The following is a 24200-nucleotide window of genomic DNA, read 5'->3' as shown; positions in this document are numbered from 1 at the left end:
GTAATGATTTTTCTGGACTACTATATTGCATAGTACACAATATTATAAATAACTTATTCGAAAATTTGATTCTATGAACATTTAGGCATGAAAGTAGAAAGAACAGACACACCATGAAAAGATACCTTCAAAAACTTTAGAAGAATTGGGATCTTGTTGACTTCCTTTCTGTACCGTTTCATTATGTTGTGCAACGTTTGTAAACTTACAGAACAGAGTAGAGATTTATCCGTGAATAGAACAATTAGGACCAAGTACTTGTTCCATATAATAAACAACATTTTCTTCCACACGATATAAAAAAGGAATGGGGAAAATAAACTCTAACATTCATGTTGATAATATCAATCAAATCCGCGATTTTGTTTTCATTCTCACATATCTTACAATATATATAATCCTTCTTCCGTCCATGAGAAAAATAAACAAATTTCAGAGTTATAGAGTAATAATGTTGATGAATAATGAATGATATAAAGTATTTTGTCGCAATATAGTTGTTAAAGAAATTTGTCACTGCACATGTTAAAAATACAAAAGATTTTAGGGTTTTACCTGTTTAACAGACGACTTCATCCAGATACTTTGAGAAAACGATTAAAATCAGAAAAGAAGATGAACTATTTTTTGCAGATCTGGTTAACCCGAATCTGCAAAAAGATGACAAAAACTCGAAAGACGATTTCTGATAGTGAAATCGCATATCTCCAACATCAAGTCACAACACACTTCAAGGGATCCAAGGTTGCATTAGCATCATCCTAAAGACCACAAAGAACCTTTGACGTCACCCCCAATAAAGGTCATTTTTGCGAGAAAATTGTAGCGAAGAAGATTTGTGTTAGGGTTTGAAAAACCGATGAGAGAAAAAATGAATAATGAGAGTGCAACATGAAAAATTTATATGTATTTAAATTATTACTTTAGTGAAACTAGTTTCACTTTTATTAAAAATATAAATAAAAGTGAAGCAAACACAAATGAGTGATTGATTAATGTAAATACTTAGTGAAGCAAGCCTCACTAGGTAGCACTTGTTTCACTCATATCAGCACTGCAAATATCTAATGAAGCAAGCTCATCAGATAGTGCTTGTTTCACTCCTATTAGCGTTGTAAATACCCAGTGAAACAAATCTCACCAGGTAGCGCTTGTTTCACTCATTTGAGCGTTGTAAATAACTAGTGAAGCAAGAGGCAAGGCTCACAAAGTAGCGCTTGTTTCACTCTTTTGAGCGCTGTAAATACCCATTGAAGCAAGACTCACTAGGTATTGCTTGTTTCATATTTTATTATTCTTTTGCAAGGTTTAGATTAAGCATAAATGATTTTACATGATCGTTTAAATATTTTTACATGAATGTCTTAGTGGTTTTACATGAATGTCTTAGTGGTTTTACATAAACCGTTTATATATATTTAATATATAACTATATAAAATAATTAAAATAAATTCATTTAAATATTTTACAATTTTTTTTAAAATATTCCGTTTTACAAAATTATTTAAATATCCTACACAATTTTTTTAATATGTTGATATATATATATATATATATGTTAGATAGATTCAGACCGGTTCAAATAAACCTAACTTAAATAAACTTCCCATGCAGGAACAAGGAACCGGACCGGATGAACAAGAGAACCAACTAAAGAAACCTAACCGGTCAAGCTACCAAACCGATCAAGAGTATTCGGAACGTGACAGCACAAAGAAAGGATCGGCCAAAGCTTAAAACCAGAATCATCAAACAGCCGATCATCCATAAGAGAGAAATAACCGGAAGAAGTCCGGTTACATCACTCATACCGAAAGACATTCGGCCAAGTCAAATGACCGACCAAGTACAAGAAAGACAATTCGGGTATCTGTTGAGAACGATACCAAAGGAACAGACTGAATACTTCCATATCCATGCAAGTCTGAGGAAAGACTGTAGGCTGCAGAAGACAGTACTACCGGATCCTTCCACTTCGGGATAAGACAAAAGAAATCTTCCAAGTACAGACAACTGTCCAACAGACAGTGCCTACATCAAGTAAAGACAAACCCGCAGGCTTGTCTTACACAACCGGAAGAACAGACCGCCAGGTCTGAGACAGAGCACCAGGTCTGAGGTTGACCGTCAGGTCTGAGGAAACGACCGCAGGTCTGAACCTCTGAGACACTGAATCACTGCACCTCTGATCAGCCAATCAGATTCAAGGCCAGTGAAATATGACCGTTGACATATTTCACCTATAAAAGGAGGTAGCTCGAAGAAGAGTAAATCCAGTGACTCAAGCAGCAGTGACTAAAGAAGGATATACGTTGTGGCACATTTTTGAGAGAGCATTTACTACAAGTGATAAGATGTGCTGTGTTAGAAAAGCCTAAGTGTTGAAAGTTTGAAGTGTGTTTTACAATTTCGGTATAAATTGTAGAGTGTTATCGAGCAGGAAATAAGTCTCGATCGGTTTGTACTTGTATTCCTTAGTGAATATCCTTCTCGCGGTTTCGAGAGGAAGGGGTACGTAGGAGTTTTATCTCCGAACATCCATAAAACTTGTCTTGTTATTTACTGTATGCCGGGTTTCATCACTAGACCGACTTATACCACTATAACCGACTTAATCCTAACCATACCGAACTTCCAGGTTCCAAAAGCCGATCCATCACTTCAAATCTCCACTATACAATACCGATTCCTGCCTAATCATACAAGCGTGCCGCTTCAAACCTGAAAGCAACCTCTTCCGCGCTTGAACCTAGTTCAAGGGTTTGTGACAGGTTGTGTAGTATTGAAACCCCGGTGTTAATCTCTAACCGGATTAACCACCACCCTTCGAGTGCGAACCGCTGACCGGTCCAACCCCCTGGTTCACCAGCGGCGATCTAGATCCTAACAATTGGTATCAGAGCAGTTAGTTTCAATACTCAAGCAAGCATGTATCAAGATAGGCCTCCAATGCTAGAAGGTGATGACTTTGCCAACTGGAAGGCACGCATGCACCTACACTTAGTTACCTTGGATGACGAAATGGAGTCCATTCTAACCGAAGGACCGATATTCATTGATAAGGACAGAAAGGAATGGACGGCTGAAGATAGAAGGAGAAACAAACTGGACAACCATGCTAGAAACCGGATCTCCAACAGCGTGGACAGAAACACATACTGCAAGATCAGAGACTGCCAAACCGCGAAGGAGACATGGAACACGGTTATCCAGATCTTTGAGGGAAATGAAAGAACAAAGGAGAACAAAATAATGGTGGCCACACAGAGGTTTGAAAGCATCAAAATGAAACCAGGAGAAACTATGAAGGAATACAGTGACCGGTTCACTGGTGTGTTAGATGAGTTAGCAACTCTGGGCAAGAAGTATGACAACCAAGAGGTCATTATGAAGGTTTTTGAGATCTCTTCCAAGTGCTTGGGACATAAAGACAATGGTAATGAGGGAATCAAAGAGCCTACGTAAGATGAAACTATACGATGTATTCGAAGATCTTAAGGCATATGAGTTCGAGATGAAATCTAGAACTGAAGAGGAAGTCTCGGCCTCAACATCAACTAGAGCACTGATCACATCCACAGAACTGGCTACACCTACTCCTGCACCTACACCGGCACCGATCCCTGCACCTGCACCGATCAGAACCGCCGAACAGTTCACTGAGGATGCCATGGCAATGCTTGCATAGAAGTTTGGGAGGTTCATGAAAAGAAGCCAACCTACGAACAACTACTATGGTGACAAATCCAATGTAAGATGCTATAACTGTAACTGTTTGGGACATTTTAAGTGGGAATGCAGAAAACCAAGGAGAGATACCCAGAAACCGGATTACCAAAATAACCGGAACAACTATCAACAAATCGGTGAAGGAAGTGAGGTACCGAAAGCACTGATAGCCGACGATGGAGGAAGTCTATGGGCTCGCAGTGATAGTGACGATGAACTCACATGTCTCATGGCAAATGAGGAACAGGTATTTGACTCTCCTTGTGAGGAATTTACTAAAGATGAGTTATACAATGCATTGAATGACATGGTAGAAGAATATAAGAACCTACTAACCATGCTACCTAAGCAACTCAACATTAGAGCCGATCCTATATACTTATTCCAACAGAACCAGAGGTACTCATCATAACCGAACCGGAGGTCATACAATCTGATGATACCCATACTCTAGAAACCGAGTTAGATTCTAAGACCGAACAACCTAGTGAACCGACTAGAGAACTAACCGAGGAAGAGAATGCCCGACTTCAATATAAGATGGCCTCTTATAAGAGATCTAGTGATATAGTAAAGAACATGAATAGACACTACAGGCATCCTCGTTGTAAGCGTGGCCTAGGATACACAGAGAATAGCTCTAAAGACCGAAAACCCATAGGGAAAGCAAGGCTTACAAAAGGAAACATTCCCTTTATAAAATTTCTTAAGAGCACCTGTACCGCTGAAGAAGAGGGAGACCGCATATTATAGGGAAGAAAAGCTAAAATACGATTATGTTAGTCCAACCGATTCATGGCTTGACCCTGTGAAAAGAAAAGCCGAAATCCTCAGATATAAGAAAAACTTTCCTGAACCGCGTAGGTCAAACTATAGATCATCAAACCAAAGACCATCACCATTTAGGCCATCTGTAGGGAAACCAAAATACACGAGACAAAGTGCCAAAAAGACAGTTAAAACCCTAGCAAAGAAAACCGTCCGATTTATCAAGGTCTGGATACCTAAGGGACTAATCGCATGTGGACCCAAGTAAATGTGGGTACCAAATAGTTGTAAATATGTACATTTTGCAGGACCCAAAGAAGCGGCTAGGAAACTCTGAATGGTTCTTGGACAGCGGTTGCTCCAGGCACATGACCGGAAATAGCAATCTGTTAACCGATATTAGATCAGTAACCGGTGCTCTAATCACCTTCGGTGACAACTCAAAAGGTAAAACCGTGGGCAAGGGTAAGATTGTCCATGGTAACCTAACTATTGATAATGTACTTCTAGTTGAAAACCAACGTTTTAATCTACTCAGCATTAGTCAGATGTGTGATGCTGGATACACGGTAGAATTTCTTAAACATGCATGCTTAGTTAAGAACTCTCAAGGCATCGTACTACTAACCGGAAATAGGATAGGTAACATCTACAAGGTAGACTGGAAAACCAGAATAGAATATCCTATATGCATGATAGCTAAGACTGATCAAACCTGGCTATGGCACAAGAGACTAAACCATCTAAACATGAAAACCTTAAACTACATTCGCGGTAAAAAGTTAGTTGAAGGTATTCCTGATATAGTATTTAACCAGGATAAGGTTTGTTCAGCATGCCAAATGGGTAAACAAACTAGGTCATCATTTAAGAGCAAAGGAAACATCCAATCTAGCCGATGTTTAGATCTTCTTCACATGGATTTATTTGGACCGATTCAGGTCATTAGCCTAGGAGGTATGCTTTACACCATGGTAGTTATTGATGACTATTCTAGATATACATGGGTAATATTCTTACCATCTAAACGTGAAACGGTATCAAACCTGATCACACTTCTTAAGCGTTTGCAAAATGAGAAATCAATTCGCATTAACATCATTCGAAGTGATAGAGGTACCGAATTTACCAATAGCACACTAACTGCATATCTTGATGAATCCGGCATTAGACACGAGTTGTCTAGTGCTAGGACTCCTCAACAAAATGGCCTGGCCGAGAGAAGAAACCGGACTCTCAAGGAAGTCGCACGGTCTATGATAGCCGATTCCGGCATTGCTCAGAAATTCTGGGCTGAGGCTATCAACACTGCATGCTATACACAAAACCGGTCATTGATAAACAAATTTCACAATAAAACACCGTATGAGGTTTATTTTAACAGAGTTCCCAAACTCAAGTACCTCAGGATTTTCGGTTGCAAATGTTATATTCATATAAATGGTAAAACCCAACTCACTGTTTTTGATGCAAAAACCGATACCGGAATCATGCTAGGATATTCAGCAGTAAGTAAAGCATATAGAGTATACAATAATAGAACTGCAACCATGGAGGAAACAATACACGTTGTTTTCGATGAATCGGTTGAAAGCAATACTGCTTCATGCTTTGATCTACACAACAGATTGGAAAATAACGATATTCATTCTGACAGTGAAGATGAGACTCCGGTCTTCAGGCGGTTTGTCCATGACCAAATGGGTAACATTGAAACCCATCCGGATCAAGCTGTTCCACAACAGGAAGCTGACACTTCGGTCCAAACCGAGGAAGCCGGTCGGTCTGATAAACCTGCTCAGCCTACCGACGTGTCTAGCCTTGATCAAATAAACGGTAATTTGGTAGACATCCCTGAGCTGAATCTCAGAAGAAACAGTAAACATCCTCCTGAGCAAATTATAGGTGACCCTTCAAAACCTGTTCGAACTAGGAGTCAACTTCTGGAAGGATATTTTAACTCAACCTTTATATCCCAGATTGAACCGAAAAGAATAGATGAAGCATTATCAGATCCAGATTGGATCTTGGGAATACAAGAAGAGCTGAACCAGTTCGAGAGTAGTAAAGTCTGGTACCTAGTTCCCAAACCAAAAGATCAATCGGTCATAGGAACAAGATGGGTATTCAGAAACAAACTCAATGAGGACGGTTTGGTCACGAGGAACAAAGCCAGATTAGTGGCTCAAGGCTACAAACAGGAAGAAGGCATTGATTTTGAAGAGTCATTTGCTCCTGTAGCCAGGATTGAAGCCATTAGGATTTTTCTAGCATTTGCGGCTTTCAAAAACTTTAAGGTTTTTCAAATGGATGTTAAGAGTGCATTCTTGAACGGTGACCTACGTGAGGAAGTGTATGTTGAACAACCACCCGGTTTTAAAAATGCTGCATTTCCAAACCATGTATACCGGCTGAACAAAGCTTTATACGGTCTAAATCAAGCACCTAGAGCCTGGTATGATACACTAACCGCATTTCTATTAGAACATGATTTCACCATCGGTTCGGTGGATAAGACATTGTTCAAATTTGAAAAGAAGGAACATATCCTACTTGTTCAAATCTATGTAGATGATATCATTTTTGGCTCAACCGATCCTAACTTATGTGATAAGTTCTCAAAAATGATGACTGACAAGTTTGAAATGAGTATGATGGGAGAATTAAGTTTCTTCCTAGGTCTTCAGGTTAAACAACTCAAGGAAGGAACCTTCATAAGCCAACATAAGTACACCAAGGAGCTATTAAAGAAGTTCGGGATGGACACTTGCTCCTCGACGACTACTCCAATGAGCTCATCAATCAAATTGGACAGGGATGATGAAGGCCAATCTGTAGACCAGATTGCATACCGGGGCATGATCGGCTCTCTCCTATACTTGACAGCAAGCAGACCGGACATCCTGTTTGCAGTCGGTGTATGTGGAAGATTCCAAGCAAATCCTAAACAATCCCACTACACAGCCGCAAAAAGGATACTGAAGTATCTGAAGGGCACACCTGATGTCGGCCTGTGGTACCCAAAGGACTCGTCTTTCAATCTAACGAGTTACTCAGACGCAGACTATGCAGGCTGTAAGATTGACAGAAAGAGCACCAGCGGAACATGTCAGTTCCTTGGTGACCGGCTTGTTTCATGGCATAGCAAGAAGCAGACATCGGTGGCCACGTCCACTGTAGAAGCTGAATACTTGGCGGCCGGAAGTTGCTGCTTTCAACTGCTCTGGATACAACAACAGCTGAAGGACTTCGGTGTCATAGCCGAAGAGTCCCCAATATTCTGTGACAACACGAGTGCCATAGCAATAACCTACAATCCGGTTCTCCATTCTAGAACCAAGCACATCGACATACGGCATCACTTTATCCGGGAACATGTCACGCTGAAGCATATCCGGCTGGAGTACGTATCGACCGATCAACAAGTAGCCGATATCTTCACAAAGCCTCTACAGGAAGCTAAGTTCTCTTAATTCAGACTTACTCTCGGTTTAACCGACATTAATCAGATCCTTCCTAAGGATGCTTAAAGGGAAATCGGTTCAGACAGATAAAAACAGGTAGTTCCTCCTAAGCTGTTGAATTTCGAATCCTCAGGGTGTCTGTGGAAGAACCGTCAGGTTCATCAGACAGAGTAAACCGACCGGCTACTTGGTGAATGCACCAAATAACCGCATCGGGATGAACAACTGATGACTGACCGGTTCGGAAGCAGGTCATTCTAGATTATTTGAATTTCACACAGAAGTGGAACAACTATCAATGCTTGTAGATATCTGTTCTGAAACATTGCCTTTTCAGAGTAACTGGTCGCGCCTAAAAAGACGTGAAGATCTTTTGATATCTTTTACAGTCCAGGCCTATGACCGACACCTAGACTGCAAACATGCCTATTTTATGCAATATCTCTTATCCTGCAGTTAATACTCATCATTTCATTTATTGCCTGGACAATAGGATAGTCCCTAAACTAGTATTTAAGTGAAGCAAACATTCACCACAACACTCACAAGTCACAAGAACATTCTCTCACTAAGGCAAAAATGTCTCAGTTTCCCAACATTCTTCAAGTTGATTTTCGATCCTGCTCAACCACAGATCAGTATGAAATATACAAAATGATAAAATCTTTGGAGGAAACCGGCCTTGAGAGTTTCCTATGTGCTAAGCACTCCATCTATCCGGACTCCGTTCTGGAGTTCTTCCACAATGCAAGGGTGTTTCGGGGCACCCCCCACTTTGACACCCACATCCAATCCAAGGTGGGAGGTATCGTCTTCGATTTCACTGAACGGGACTTTGCGAGGTGTCATAGCCTGCCAAGGCACGGGATGACAGATCTGGACATCCCTGGGGATGTAAAAGCCGAAGTCTGCGTGGCCTTTTCCCGGTCTGACGAACCGATTGAGGACCACGGGACAAAATCATGCTTGAGAGCTGAATATCAGCTTCTCAACGATGTGATCGGCAAGAGCATCTTTGTTAGGGATGTCACCAACACCTACAATGTCTCAACTTTCAACATGATGGCGGCCATCACCACTGGCACACCAGTCAACTGGTCCAGGGTGCTCTTTGACATCCTTATCTAGATGATCGGCATCTGATCAGTCGGTTTCATTCCCCAGCTGAGCTGTCTCCTCGTAGAGCTTGGAGTACCGACCTGTCCCGGCGAAGGTCTGAACGAAGCTCAGGTGCTCACCAAAGAAGTAACCGACCCATTCTATAGGCGGTTCGAGAGAGCCTGGAGGAGAAGAAACCGCCAGAACGATGACGTCAACCCCTATGCACCCTAAGTCACTCCTTCCTACATCCGGTCATTTTGCTCATATACCGGGTGTATTTTTCACCAACTCAAGTTTGATCATGTCGGCTTCACCTATGTCTCTTTTGGCTTTATCTATGATTCTCTTGCTTTTATGTTTTTCTCACCATTCCTCATGCCATTTTCGGCATTGTTTGTGATATTTCCGGTTTTAATCTAATCTAATATCGGTTATGATTTAAGTGCATTTAATGAGACAATCCAAATTAATGAAATAACCCCCCAACCACCTGCACAATTAAAATCCAACCAACCTGGTTACTTTCCAAATAATACTTACCTCGGGCTTTGTAATCTGCCGCTTCCCCATGCGCCTTGAAAAGGTAAAGATTCTTTTCCTTAATAAAACAAAACTGACCATCAATGCTTAGATTTTCCCTCCAAAACCGATCCTATATAAGGAGCCATCCTCTACTCATTTTATCACATCCGAAAGCACAAAATCACTTTTATTCTTCTTGAATCCCGTTTCTCTCTCTCAATACCGAAATCATGCCGAACAGAACTCTGGGAAACTTCCTATGCATCGATTTCAACTCTTGCACGGGCATAAGGGACTGTACTACTAAGCAGAGACTCATGTATGACTCTCTCGTTGAAACCGGTCTTCAACCGTTTCTTGAAGAGGCCGGTCCTATTCTTCTAGACGATGTCAAGGCCTTCTTTCGAAGCGCCTGCATCAGGGGGAAGTATATCGTCTCTACTGTCAGAGACCATACGTTCTGGATCGACGAGGTCGAATTTGCCTCACTATTCGGTCTACCCACTGAAGGTTTCTCTGACTTTCCAACTATTCAGGATCTTGCGGGATTTGAAACCGCGCAATACCTGTCGGCCACCCCTTTTCCGGTGGAACACTTTGGGCCAAAAACCCAACTTGCTAGTCACGGTCAGCTATTGCTCGAAATAGTGACCCGGTCGATTCTGTGTCAATCACCAAATCAACGGTATTCTAGGAATACCTACAACATCATGACCCACATTCTTTGCAAATCGGCCATCAACTGGTCATCGGTCATATGAGAAAACCTAAAGAATATGGTGCTGACCAAGAAAGGTCTCGGGTATGCACCGCATATCAGCAAGTTGATTCTTGGGTACCGACCAGAGTTCGGACCGGGCACACCGGCCTCCTCTTCAAACATCCTCGACAGGGATTCGGCAATAGAACGAATCTAGAGAATGTCTTCTCAATAGGCTGTACTTTACATTATTTCTGTATGCCTATCTCTGTACCGAATCTTATATCGGTTTCCTTTTCTGATATTTCTTGAATCTTAATATCATTTCAGTTTAAATGACCGTGTCCTCTTAATTCTTTGAACATTTATCTAAGTCATCGGTTCACATCTTCAAAGTATAACCGCGTTCTTTTCCGGTCACATGAAATCTGCCAAATTTGTTAACACTTTAATCACTCAAAATAACCAATTGAACTTAGAAACCGTTCAATCAATCGGTTTCAAAGAAACGAGTGCGTCATCAATGACATAAGCAAAGGATTTTGGAGGGAAATCTCCCGCCCAAAATTGCCGCCCCCCGTTTTTGTTTTACCGCCCACAGTTTGGCGTCTCTTCTATTTTGGAGGGAAAATTCCCGCCCATTAATGATGGGACGGTTGGGCTTCCAAACCGCGTCTATAAAAGGGACCTTCGGTCATTTTCTTTCATTCTCACGCGAATTCACTTTCTCTCTCTAAGCTTTCTAAACTCTTTGAAGCGGTTCTCTCATTCTCAAATTCTATAACATGGGGCGTGATGCGGCATTGTTCAAACTTTACTCTCAGGTGGATTTCGAGGAAATCCGGCTGAATGGTACGACCGAGGCAAAGGAAGTTATTGACCGGCTAAATAAAACCGGTCTGGGATATTTCCTCGGCGGTCCCCATATTATATACAAAGATGCGGTCGAAGAATTCTTCAACACCGCAACCATCGCCTACGACAAGATCATCGCGACGGTTTGCGGTTCCCAAATCGAGCTCACCGAAGAATTGGTGGCCGAAAGCCTGCGCCTTCCAACAACCGGCCATGATGCAACGGCAGAAATAGACCAGGACATCTTTGAGGCGGCTTGCTACATTCTATCGGCATCTAATGAGCCAATCAAAACATCCGGAAGCAAACAAATACTGAGGCCGGAGTATATCCCGATATGTGACATCTTCACAAGGGCGATCCTGGCAAGGGGAGGAAACCTCAACAACCTCACAAGGGACAAAATCAAAATGCTAATCGGTCTGATGGAGGGAAAATAGGTCAACTGGGCAAGATCGGTGTTCAGCAACCTCATGGATATGGTGAAACCGGACTCAACCCGGTCGTGGGGATACGCCGTGCCTCTCGGTAAGATATTCCTCCACTTAAATCTCAACATCGGTCCCGGCGTCGCTGTCGCAAAACGATGCCTCATTAGATCAAGGCAATTCCTTGAAAGAACGCAGCCGGCCTCCAGTTCCACAGGTGGCCGAAAGAAGAAAGCCGCGAAGAAAGATGCCCCGGCCAACGCAAAGACCGGAGGCAAGGGCAAAGAAAAGATAGTCTTCTTAGAGCCACCGCGGCAGACAGAAGAAGAGGAATGGGCCTCTGAGCAAACTACACGGAAAGGACCGATGATAGAACGGTCAATGACGTCGATCATTCGGCTCGGAGTCCAAATGATGCCGAACCAAACACCAACCCTGAGACCACCGAGGATAGAGAAGAGGGTGGTGAAGAAGAGGTTGATAAAGAAGCCGATACTGAAGGCGGCAACACAGAGAGGGAGGAGGCCGAAGAAGCAGAGGCCGATAGATTAGCCCGGAAAATCTTTCAGGGCGTTGACAAGCGAGCCGAGTTGGTTGAAGAGCTATACTTGGAGTGGCATGAGCACCGGTTCGGTACACCATATAGAGATATCCTACCGGGCCACTCGGAAAAGCAATGCATCGACAGATTGGAGGAAGTGGAGGACCTGATGATGAGCCTCACAAAATCCAACACAATTCAAGAGGTACAAAGCCGAACTTGCCTCTTGTTACCGAGGATCCAACTTCGGAAACTAAGAAAGCGCATCCGGAAAATTAAGGAAGAGATCAACAAGACGGGATCGGTGGACACCGTAGCGCCGCGGGTGTTAACAAGGCTTGAAAAAGCCAAAAGGGAAATAATTCAAGAAATCGAGCGGCTAGAAACGATATGCGGCCGAATGCAAGTACCGGTCTATACTGCTCCAGTAATCGAAAAGTTTCCGGTTAACTGTCCAACACCTCCAAGGGAGGTTGAGGCACCGATCAGGGAGCATGCGGCACCGATCAGGGAGGATGCGGCACAATTAGAACTTCCAAAAGAGAATGCTGCACCGATAGAATCCAGTGAAAGAGCCGATCCAAATCTCACGGAGCAATCACCTCCCCCACCACCGGAAGTCACTGCTTCAGACCTTACTAAAGAATGGGCTGCTAAAGAATGGGTTGAGGACCGACTTCAAAAGCTTGAAGCATCCATATCGGAACGGATCGATGACCGCATACAAGAACACAACGTGTCCGAGCTTCAACCATTCAAGGATAGATCCAACAGAATAGTTGATTCGGCCATGAAGTTCACCGACGTGACAAGGCTGCTTCTGGAAAAACATCAAGAACGACTCTCAGAACTCGGCATCGGTCTGTGGGAAGAAGCGGGTGAGCGCGAGAAATGTGTTCAGCGAACCGCTACTCTGGAGGATGTGACCTCCGATTTGAAGAAAGATTTTGAACGGGTCGGCACGACACTTAACCGGGTCTCCGAACTCGAGAAGACAAACGAGAGTCTCGTGGCCGAAGTAAAGGCACTTTCCGAACAGATGGCCGAAATTCTAAAGGCTAAGGAGAACGCGGACGCCGCGGCTATAGAGGCTGATGCTCAAGTGGCTAACATGGTCCAGGATGCGCTGGACGCCGAAGCTAGCAAAGATAAAGAGGCGCCGCGATCGTCTCAACTGACCGAAGCGGAAGTAGAAGCCGCGCGACTTAAAAATGCTGAGGCCATATTCCTAGGGTTTGCTGAGAAAGTGGCCAGTCAAGCTGCGGAGGATGCCGCACGGTTGGAAAGGGAAGCACGGAGGCTGGAAGGCTATGCAAAGGAAAACGAAAAGAAGAAGGCGGCCGCCTCCGCTTCAGCACCGAAAAAGAGAAAGAGGGAGGCCCCTAAGAAAGTTCGGATAGCCGAGATGCTCAAAAAGGTCTCTGAACCGGTCATTACGGGTACATCGCAGCAGGCCGACCAAGTCGAGGATGAAGTCGAAGAACAACTGCGGTCCCGATCTAAAAGGCGACGATCTTCCGAACCGACCGGGCAACAACAACCGAAGAAGAAAAAGAAGACCGTATATGACTTCACGGACTCTGAATAAGGACTATCCTTCTTTTTCTCATTGGCCTTAGTATTTCTATATATTTTGTCTTTTCCGGTCACATATATATAAATATATAAAGTTATTTTTGAATCCGGCCTTATTTTGCATTTCTACTTAGTTTTGATAATTTTAAATAAAATAATCAAAAAGGGAGAAATTGTTAGATAAAAGATAAAGACTCTTCCAAAACCCTTCTCAAAATTCTCTCTCAAAATTTTTCGAAAAATTCTCTAAGTCTTCTTCATAAACCGGACAAACAAAAACAACCGGCCTACGGTTGCAAACTTACATGATTTTGATAATTTTAAATAAAATAATCAAAAAGGGAGAAATTGTTAGATAGATTCAGACCGGTTCAAATAAACCTAACTTAAATAAACTTCCCATGTAGGAACAAGGAACCGGACCGGATGAACAAGAGAATCAACTAAAGAAACCTAACCGGTCAAGCTACCAAACCGATCAAGAGTATTCGGAACGTGACCGCACAAAGAAAGGATCGACCAAAGCTTAAAACCAGAATCATCAAACAGCCGATCATCCATAAGAGAGAAATAACCGGAAGAAGTCCGGTTACATCACTCATACCGAAAGACATTCGGCCAAGTCAAATGACCGACCAGTACAAGAAGACAATTCGGGTATCTGTTGAGAACGATACCAAAGGAACAGACTGAATACTTCCATATCCATGCAAGTCTGAGGAAAGACTGTAGGCTGCAGAAGACAGTACTACCGGATCCTTCCACTTCGGGATAAGACAGAAAAGAAATCTTCCAAGTACAGACAACTGTCCAACAAACAGTGCCTACATCAAGTAAAAGACAAACCCGGCAGGCTTGTCTTACACACCGGAAGAACAGACCGCCAGGTCTGAGACAGAGCACCAGGTCTGAGGTTGACCGTCAGATCTGAGGAAACGACCGCAGGTCTGAACCTCTGAGACACTGAATCACTGCACCTCTGATCAGCCAATCAGATTCAAGACAGTGAAATATGACCGTTGGCATATTTCACCTATAAAAGGAGGTAGCTGAAGAAGAGTAAATGCAGTGACTCAAGCAGTAGTGACTTAAGAAGGATATACGTTGTGGCACATTTTTGAGAGAGCATTTACTACAAGTGATAAGATTGTGCTGTGTTAGAAAGCCTAAGTGTTGAAAGTTGAAGTGTGTTTTACAATTTCGGTATAAATTGTAAGAGTGTTATCGAGCAGGAAATAAGTCTCGATCGGTTTGTACTTGTATTCCTTAGTGAATATCCTTCTCGCGGTTTCGAGAGGAAGGGGTGACGTAGGAGTTTTATCTCCGAACATCCATAAAACCTGTCTTGTTATTTACTGTCTACCGGTTTCATCACTAGACCGACTTATACCACTATAACCGACTTAATCCTAACCATACCGAACTTCCAGGTTACCAAAGCCGATCCATCAAACTTCAAATCTCCACTATACAATACCGATTCTGCCTATCATACAAGCGTGCCGCTTCAACCTGAAAGCAAACCTCTTCCGCGCTTGAACCTAGTTCAAGGGTTTGTGACAGGTTGTGTAGTATTGAAACCCCGGTGTTAATCTCTAACCGGATTAACCACCACCCTTCGAGTGCGAACCGCTGACCGGTCCAACCCCCGGTTCACCAGCGGCGATCTAGATCCTAACAAAATATATATATATATATATATATATATATATATATATATATATATATATATATATATATATATATATATATATATATATACTTTGTACAAATTAATTTAAATATATCACACATAAATTTAATTATATAGATTATAAAATTATTAATATGTTATACACAAATAAAATAATTAATACAAATTAATTTAAATATCTCACAAATTAATTTATAATTATATTTTTTATATTTATTTATATATATAATTATATAAATTATAGCATAATTAATACAAATTAATTTAAATACAACATAAATAAAATTATAAATATGTTTTTATATATAATTATATTTGTTAGGAAATGAGTCAATAATAGTAGAGGGTTGACCAAATATTGTTAACCGCGAAAACATTCGTTTGATATTAACTTTGTTAGATGTTAATATATGTTTATATTCTTCACAAACTCTTGATTGGAGTCAAGTGTAGAACTGTTTGTTTAGACTTGAAACGGTAGATAAAGAGTTTAAAAAATGCGAAATGAAAAGAACACAAGACACAAAGTTTATTTATGGATGTTCGGAGCAAACTCTCCTACGTCACCCATTTTTCTCAACCTTGAGAATGATATTACAAGAATATTTGGTTTGAATACAACGCTTACACAAACCCAGTCAGACAACCAGGACTTAGACAATGCCTATTTCCGAACTCCTAATACAACACTCTATTGAACAGAATAGATTTTGTCAACTTACAATACTGAAATCTCACACAAAAAGAACAATATGTAATACAACTTTATAATTTAGCAAACTTGTAAACTCTTATAACTTGAGAGCTTGAGCGATTGATAGAAGGTTCACACAAAATGCTTAAGACTCGTAAAAGCAGTAGAAAAAACAGTGTTGATTGCCAGAAAAACCGAGAGTACAAATTGTCCTCCCACTTCTTAAATAAATAACACCTCAACGGTTAAATTTGCTTCAGAGGACACATGTCCTATTTTGGTTAGATGTGTGTCAGGGTAGTACATCAGAGAATATGCTTTTGATCGTGGATGTACTAGATGAAGATAGTGCGCTGAATATTCTTAAGAAAGATCGTGGTGTACTGGAAACGTACATCACATGAATTTGAATTAGTTTGGCACGTGGCAATGTCAAGTCTTCTATAAGTTTAACTCAGCTACTATGTGAGACATACCCGAGTTACCACGAGCAATTTAACTCGTTTACAAGTGTGAGACATACTAGAATTTGATTAGTTTATTTGTGTCAATTTTTATTTTATATTTATTTTTAAAGTTATAATATTCCTATAATAATATAATATATATAATGATATTATAATTTTATGTATTTGTGGCGGTTTCGAGGCATCCCACCCAAATCTCTAGTTAACGTCTTTTGAGTTTTTTTCGATTGTTCCGATCTCCGGTCAAAACGAAGAAAATTCTTTCTAAGTCTGAATCGACTTGGCTATTGTCAAAGCGGTTTTTAGTTGACATCCCTAACCTTATGTCCCTCCTAAACCCATCAATCATGTGTATTTGTGGTCGCAAAAATTATATTTTAGTTAATTTGTTCCTTCTTTCCCTCCTTTTACATATAGTTAGTTAAACTTGACAAAATATTTCATTAATCCTAATTTTAATATACAAAATTTTCTAAGTGATTAAAAAAATAAAAATTGGATGACCAAATTTCTCAAAAGGATGCACAGTTTTAAATTATTAATTAATGTCGAATAATTATTGTCCACCGTCGGATTAAATTTATTTATTTATTTGGCGAGAATCAGATAGATTGAAAGTTCTTCGTCGCCTTGTCGATCCTTCCAAAACACGGCCGTGACGCGTAATCGCGTAATCGTAAAATCCATTTTGACATTGATGAATGATTCAAATCCTTGAAGAAGCTAAGTAATCCTTCCTCCATATCAGATCTTCTCCTTCCGCTAATCAGATAATCAAAGATCTCGGAATCAGTCACCAACGCTTCTTCACGAAGATGAGTTTCCTCTTTGGCCGGAAGAAATCGCCCGCAGGTTCTTTTTCTATTCTAAATCGCCAATCAATTTCTAACCTCCAGATTCCTGATTCTTTTCTCTTCTTATACGAAGCAGTAATTCTTGTTTTCTATTATATTTCGCTTTCTAGGGAATTAGGATGTGATAATTCAATACTAGATGCGATCGACTCGGTGATTGCCTTGTAGATCGATAGATAAATAGATTCAGTTTATGATTCAATCATGCATGTATGAAGAGAACAAAAAATTCTTGTAAAATCTTATCATTTGGTAATCAGGATGAGAGATCTAGTTAGAACAATGAATTTATGTGGTTCATAAATCTGATACATATCCTTTTGATTCACAGAACTCCTGCGGGAGAACAAGAGGATGTTGGATAAATCCATTAGAGAAATTGAAAGAGAAAGGCAAGGTTTACAGGCACAAGAGAAAAAACTAATTGCAGAGATAAAGAAAAGTGCCAAACAAGGGCAAATGGTATTTTCATTGCAATTTAGAACTTTTGGAATATGATGAGAATTGAGAAGTCAATCTGTTTTTCTTTCAGGGAGCTGTTAAAGTTATGGCTAAGGACCTTGTTCGAACACGACATCAGATTGAAAAGTTTTATAAACTAAAGTCTCAGTTGCAGGGTGTATCTCTCAGAATGCAGGTATCTTTTAGGGTTTAATGGAAAAGTTCATTGTCGAATGTGTTGGTAAAAGATTATCGAGACAATCACATACAAACACTTTTATCCAAATAAAGTAGTCAGCCCGACATTTATTAAGGTTCAAACAATCATGCCTACCTCTTTGGGAGTTCCTTTACATTGTTCGAGTTCCTTTACATTGTTCATATAATTGAAATATGAAAACTGCATATTACTCTTAGAGAGATTTTGCATCCCCATAGTTAATAACTCGATGTAGTAGAATTTTGATGGCGGTTTCTCCCTGGATTTAACAACTTCTACTGGCATTGGAATAAATTAGGTCACATAACAACTTATGTGGATTTTTAATCAAACAATGTGACTCTATAGGACCCATTTGGAAACACTTTATGGATTTGGAGTTGAACTAGAAAACGTCAAACAAACACTTTCTTTGTCAAGTATCTCATATGATATTTGTTTTGTTTTCTAGTCCATACACAGCTTCAGTTTCAGAAAGTGTTTCCAAATGATTGGGCTAGAAATAGAGAAAGAACATATATACTACTTATTCATCAATGTGTTCTTTTCACTAGCATTCTTAGTAATTTGGAAATAAATACAAACAATTTTCAACTTCCTTTTAAGTTGATGTGCAGTTGCATTTTGTAGGAATTGGGATTTAAAACCTAATTTTTGTGACATGTTATATAATTACAGACATTGAAATCAACACAAGCCATGGGAGAGGCAATGAAAGGTGTGACAAAGGCAATGGGCCAGATGAATAGGCAAATGAATCTTCCAGCACTGCAGAAAATAATGATGGAATTTGAGATGCAGAACGAGAAGATGGAAATGGTATCCGAGGTTATGGGTGATGCCATTGACGATGCTATGGAAGGAGACGATGAGGAAGAAGAAACTGACCAGCTCGTCAGTCAAGTCCTCGATGAAATTGGAATCGATATCAATTCAGAGGTATTATTTTATTCTGTTTCAAATAAGTTATTCCCAGGTTTTTGCCATGGAACTCATAATTTGGTTCAATTTGATAGCTTCTGAATGCGCCATCATCAACTATAACTGCCCCTTCTGCGAAGAATAAAGTTGCGCAAACTGAAGAAGCAACAACGGCAAACAACGATGAAACTGGGATAGACAACGATTTACAAGCCAGGTTAGACAACTTGAGGAGGATGTAAAATGACAATACGTAATAATGCGCATTTTTGCGTATTTTTAAAATGTTTGTGCTTCATTTTGTTGATTGTTATTTGATGTAAGCCAACATTATTATGATCCATTTGCTTTAATGGAAATGTGACGATTTCAAATCTTTCTACTACTTGTCTTTTCTTAAAAAACGAAACATTACCTCAATCTCATGTCGCCACAATGTTTGGAACTTACCCTTTTGAAATTTTAGTATATTGCTTATTTGATTTTTTTCCGTTAACTATCTTATTCAAATATTGATTTAAATGAGACAATAAATTTGTTTATATTAAAAAGTTATTCTCATTTAATTTATTTGAAAGTTATGTATAAGAAACTAATTACTATATAATAAAAAATAACATCAATAAATCTGAAGCTCTGCAAGACATTGTTTATATAAATGTATTTAAAATAAAATATATATAAATAAATTATATAAATAAATTTTTTAATATAATATATATTATAATATATTGAAAATTTATATTATTATTAAAGATAAACTTAAAACTCTTATTAAATATAATGAATAAATAAATATGTTAATTATTTTATATATTTAAATATGTTCATAGTGTTTGGGTAGAATTTGAATGAAATCAAGTGAAGTGAGAACATAAATACCATCTCCGTTACATTCCGCAAAATATGTCAAATTTGAGAAAAACCGTCCCAAACAGGACAATTCATTGTATTACTGCAAAATAGTTTAAAATTGTGACCTTACCAAAAAGATTAAGGGTTACTCAAAATATGAATTCAAAAATAAATGTGAGGATTTTTTTTTTGTTGACATATATGATTAATGTTTTAAAATATAATATAATTTAATAACATTATAAAAAAAAAAATCAATTTAAGTATTTTCAAATTGATTCTCAAACTAAAACAAGAACATGTTTTTAAATAATATCATAATATCTCTGATCAATTTGTTTGTAACAGCAGCCTCAATCATGCCTAATACATTATTATTATTATTTTATTTAAAAAAACAATATATATTAAATGAAGCCATTATTACATCCTAACAACCTTTTAATACAATTAATTCATACACTTGTCATTAATATTTAGTATGTTATATATTCTCAACTGTCACAAGGGTCTCGTTTGATGTGAAATTATTTATATTATAAAATTACAAAAAGTTAACTTATCTCATACAGAAATATATTAAAATATAGAATTAATAATTAATATAAATTGTTTTCAAATATGAAAACCAGTCAAATATAAACGTTAAAGTCATCGCCAGATAAGCTTCCTTCAATGGCAAACAAAGAAGACGACGATGATCGATCTGGCTTTAGAGAGAGAGAAAGAAGAGAGAGAAACGGTGGGGGATGGTTCTCCTTAATCTGAACCAATACATACATACAATGCCAGTCTGTCACGTTCTTCTTCATCTTCTCTCTCTCTCTATATATATATAGGTATCATGTGTATACATACATTCACCATCCATTCCTTCGCCTCTCTCGTTTCTCTTCCTGAATATATATTTCTCGAACAGAAACAGAGGCGAATCATTTCTGTTGGAAGAAATACAGAGGAAACCCTAGGCCAACGCCTAGAGGTAGGTACTGATTGAATCATGAGTTTGTTCGGCCTCGGAAGCAGGTAATTATCATGCATTTTCTTGCATCCAATATCATTCTTATTGTGTTTTGATTTATTTGTTGTTGTAATTGTAATGGCAGAAATCAGAAGACCTTTCGCCCTAAAAAGAATGCTCCGTCAGGAAACAAGGTTATTTTTCTCTTGTTTATTTTCCTTTGTGTTCTTATTTTAGAGGTTAGGGTTTTGGTGGTTTGCTGCTTTATTTATGTATATGTCTTGTTATTCTTGAGAAACACAATCTGCTTGTGTTTGAATCTTAATTTGAAAATGGCAGGGTGCACAGCTTCAAAAACATATTGATGCTACCTTAGGTAGTGGTAACTTAAGGGAAGCTGTTCGTCTTCCTCCTGGTGAAGATCTTAATGAGTGGTTGGCTGTCAATAGTAAGCATTCTTAGCCTTCACAACTTTTAGGCTTTCTTAGGAAGCTAGCACGACCCCCACATTCATGAGAATCGAATTTGAAACCATTGGGCTCTTGTTTAGAATTCTAATTCTATGAGAATTAACATTGAATTCAATTCCTATGTTAACTGTCTATAAGCATGTAATTGCATATAAATCCATTTTCAGTTAATTAACAAATAGTTGGAAGAATTGCATTGGCTTGAATTATGCAGGAGTATGTATACTAGAATTGGAATTTGGAGATTATTAGAATGGAATTGCCCCTACACAAAGATTATCACATTTTAATTCAATGAGAATTCTAGTTTTAATTTCAGTTTTCCTCTTTTTAAGTCACTAAACAAACAACAAAATTGGAATTAAACCCCCAAATGCAATTCCAATTTGGCTTTAACCAAACTTAGTCTTAATAATATTTCTCGAGGTTTTCATACTACCTAAGCTATGTATGAGACAAGCTCTTGGATGTTCAACCTTTTAGATTAATAGTTGGTAGCAAATCATTAATACTTTTATCATAATCTCTCTTTCCATTGCATTTCATGATTCTTGTTGCTCTAGAAGATAAAAAAGCATATATATATGTACCCACAAATTACTACGTCTGTTGGTATATTTAATTGCCCCTTTCAGGCGTTCGTTTATATATATTTGCACATTATACCCTATTATCCGCTCTAAAATCACTATCCACTTGTTTAACTTTCTTGCAGCTGTGGACTTGTTTAACCAAGTAAACATTTTGTATGGAACACTTACTGAGTTCTGCACGGCATCCAGTTGTCCATCAATGACAGCAGGACCAAAGTATTATTCTCTACCCCCCTCCCTACATAGACTTAGTACATACTGATTATATTTGGAAATACGTCAAAATTGGATTTCTTTTCTCGTTTGGTTTAAGATTATAGTGTAATTATTTTGCATAACGAATGTGATCATGACAGAACTTGATAACAAAACAGACTCATCATGTTAGTTTATCGGTGTAGGTATGAGTATAGATGGGCTGATGGAGTCACCATAAAGAAACCCATTGAGGTTTCAGCTCCAAAGTATGTAGAGTATTTGATGGATTGGATTGAAGGCCAGCTTGATGATGAATCAATTTTCCCTCAAAAACTAGGTTTTTATCTCTTTTTTTTTGGGGTATCATCCAACTTCCAATTGAAGTAGTTGATCTTACTTTCCTTATGTTTTCTTTTTCTTTAGGTTCTCCATTCCCGGGGAATTTCCAGGATGTAGTTAAGACAGTATTCAAAAGATTGTTTCGCGTTTATGCTCACATCTACCACTCACATTTCCAGAAGATTGTGAGTCTGCAGGAAGAAGCTCATCTAAACACTTGCTTTAAACATTTTGTTCTTTTCACCTGGGTATGTTTTTGTTTTTTGTTTTGTTTTGTTTTCATACTAAAACATTCAATTTCTCACGATCCCTCGCTCGCTCATATATACTGCAGGAGTTCCGGTTGATAGATAAGGGTGAGCTTGCACCTCTATTCGAGCTGGTTGAATCCATTTTGCAGCTGTAAAATGTAAATCTCCCATTCTTGTAACTAAGAACTCTCCAAGTTGTTCTATTTGTTTTGTTTTTTTATAAATCTTTTAGGGACCCTATGTAGTTTGTTTGCGTGTGATATCGAAGATTTTCGTATCTAATCTGGGAGTATGTGGTTGGCAAGTTGAGAATATTAGTATCAAGTGTTTTGCAAAAATAAGCATAACGAAGAAATTGGATGCTTAACCAGAAATATTTTACCGGTCTTTTGTGATTTGAATTTTTTTTTTGTTCAAGATCTTTTACGTGTTAACTTATCATAAATATTGTTATTTTGTGTTAACTTGTGACAAATTTTGTTAGACTTATTGAAAATTGATTTTGTTCTATATGTGATTAGGCATTTATTAATCGAATTTGGTCTATTATATAAAACTCTATCCAACTAATAAATGTAGTAAATATTTGATATTTTAAGTAATTAATCAAACAAAATTATATATAAAAATACAAATATAATAATAATCCTACATTTTTAAGATTTATTCATTACATTTAAATTTTAATAAATATATTTTAAATTAGGATGTTATTGGTTTAATTATTTTAATAAAAAAAATTATTATACCATAATACATCGATTTTAATTATGCTAAAACTGTATATTTATTGTCGATTTTTTTTTCCTCAATTCTATCCGTCGAACTATATTGATTCAATTCAATTGTCAAAAAATTGATTCGTCAACAACTATTTCAAATTCACCCAACATTTGTGGTTAGTGAGATGTATGGTTTGAATTTGTTGAAAGTTAAGCTCATTCCAAGTAATCGGTGCGATTTCTTTGCATTTCAATATAATGTGCGGCTGAGTTAAATTCTCTCTTAGTCGAAGCTATTTTGAAATTTTTATTGATTTCTAGACATTTGGTAGAGTTATGCTGGAGGAGCAAGTTTGAATTAAAAACCCAATTTTGTTCTCTCTTGATCTAATGAGTTAGAACATTCATTCACATCATATCCATGTGTACGGTCTATCGCAACCAAAACAAACATCACCCAACTTCTCGTACTTGTAATTTACATAGATATTTGATTTGTCTTCTCTTGTGATATTCATACATGTCTTGATCGATTTCGTTACATCAATGTTGGCTCGAATCCTAACAAAAATAGATATCTTTTTCGATTAATCGATCGTGTATCAATCTTTATTATTTCTTCTAGGTCAGTCACAATTTTCGGCTAGCATCTTTCGTGAATAAACCTTGAGTGAAACCGTAAAAAAAGCAATACATTTGATTAGATAATCATCATTCAAGATATTTTCTATCATCATTTTTCAATAACCCATGATACTTTTTTAAAAAAAACTTTTGTATTATTAGGCCATTGTGTCTCCATCCCTTTTTATTATTGTCCAAATTGATGACTTTTTA

General features: G+C 38.5%; 2 protein-coding genes across 2 annotated transcripts; both read left to right on the top strand.

Moving 5' to 3' along the window:
• Positions 1-17167: 17167 nt before the first annotated feature.
• LOC124914825 (vacuolar protein sorting-associated protein 2 homolog 1-like) lies at positions 17168-19354 on the top strand. The gene is made up of 5 exons (XM_047455438.1): positions 17168-17390; positions 17724-17854; positions 17925-18029; positions 18732-18992; positions 19070-19354. Exons 1-5 carry the CDS (start codon positions 17354-17356, stop codon positions 19214-19216), a joined length of 681 nt encoding a protein of 226 aa, XP_047311394.1. The 5' UTR covers positions 17168-17353; the 3' UTR covers positions 19217-19354.
• Positions 19355-20553: 1199 nt separating this feature from the next.
• On the top strand, positions 20554-23058 carry LOC124915089 (MOB kinase activator-like 1A). Its single transcript, XM_047455742.1, has 7 exons — positions 20554-20855; positions 20936-20984; positions 21130-21238; positions 21976-22069; positions 22255-22388; positions 22475-22638; positions 22725-23058. The coding sequence occupies exons 1-7, from the start codon at positions 20830-20832 to the stop codon at positions 22794-22796; spliced, it is 648 nt and encodes a 215-aa protein (XP_047311698.1). The 5' UTR covers positions 20554-20829; the 3' UTR covers positions 22797-23058.
• Positions 23059-24200: the final 1142 nt, after the last annotated feature.

This window comes from Impatiens glandulifera, chromosome 9 (assembly GCF_907164915.1).
Source record: "Impatiens glandulifera chromosome 9, dImpGla2.1, whole genome shotgun sequence".
In the NCBI taxonomy this organism is placed as follows: Eukaryota; Viridiplantae; Streptophyta; class Magnoliopsida; order Ericales; family Balsaminaceae; genus Impatiens; species Impatiens glandulifera.
Note: the sequence above shows the minus strand (reverse complement) of the source record. Positions and strands in the feature narration are given on the sequence as shown.

What these genes read in the sequence shown, in the direction of transcription:
- LOC124914825 (XM_047455438.1), top strand. Translation starts at nt 17,354, where the DNA reads ATGAGTTTCCTCTTTGGCCGGAAGAAATCGCCCGCAG. An exon ending in GTGCCAAACAAGGGCAAATG is followed by an intron (nt 17,855 to 17,924) that starts GTATTTTCATTG and finishes TTTTTCTTTCAG; the next exon opens with GGAGCTGTTAAAGTTATGGC. An exon ending in GTGTATCTCTCAGAATGCAG is followed by an intron (nt 18,030 to 18,731) that starts GTATCTTTTAGG and finishes ATATAATTACAG; the next exon opens with ACATTGAAATCAACACAAGC.
- LOC124915089 (XM_047455742.1), top strand. Translation starts at nt 20,830, where the DNA reads ATGAGTTTGTTCGGCCTCGGAAGCAG. An exon ending in ATGCTCCGTCAGGAAACAAG is followed by an intron (nt 20,985 to 21,129) that starts GTTATTTTTCTC and finishes TGAAAATGGCAG; the next exon opens with GGTGCACAGCTTCAAAAACA. An exon ending in TGAGTGGTTGGCTGTCAATA is followed by an intron (nt 21,239 to 21,975) that starts GTAAGCATTCTT and finishes ACTTTCTTGCAG; the next exon opens with CTGTGGACTTGTTTAACCAA.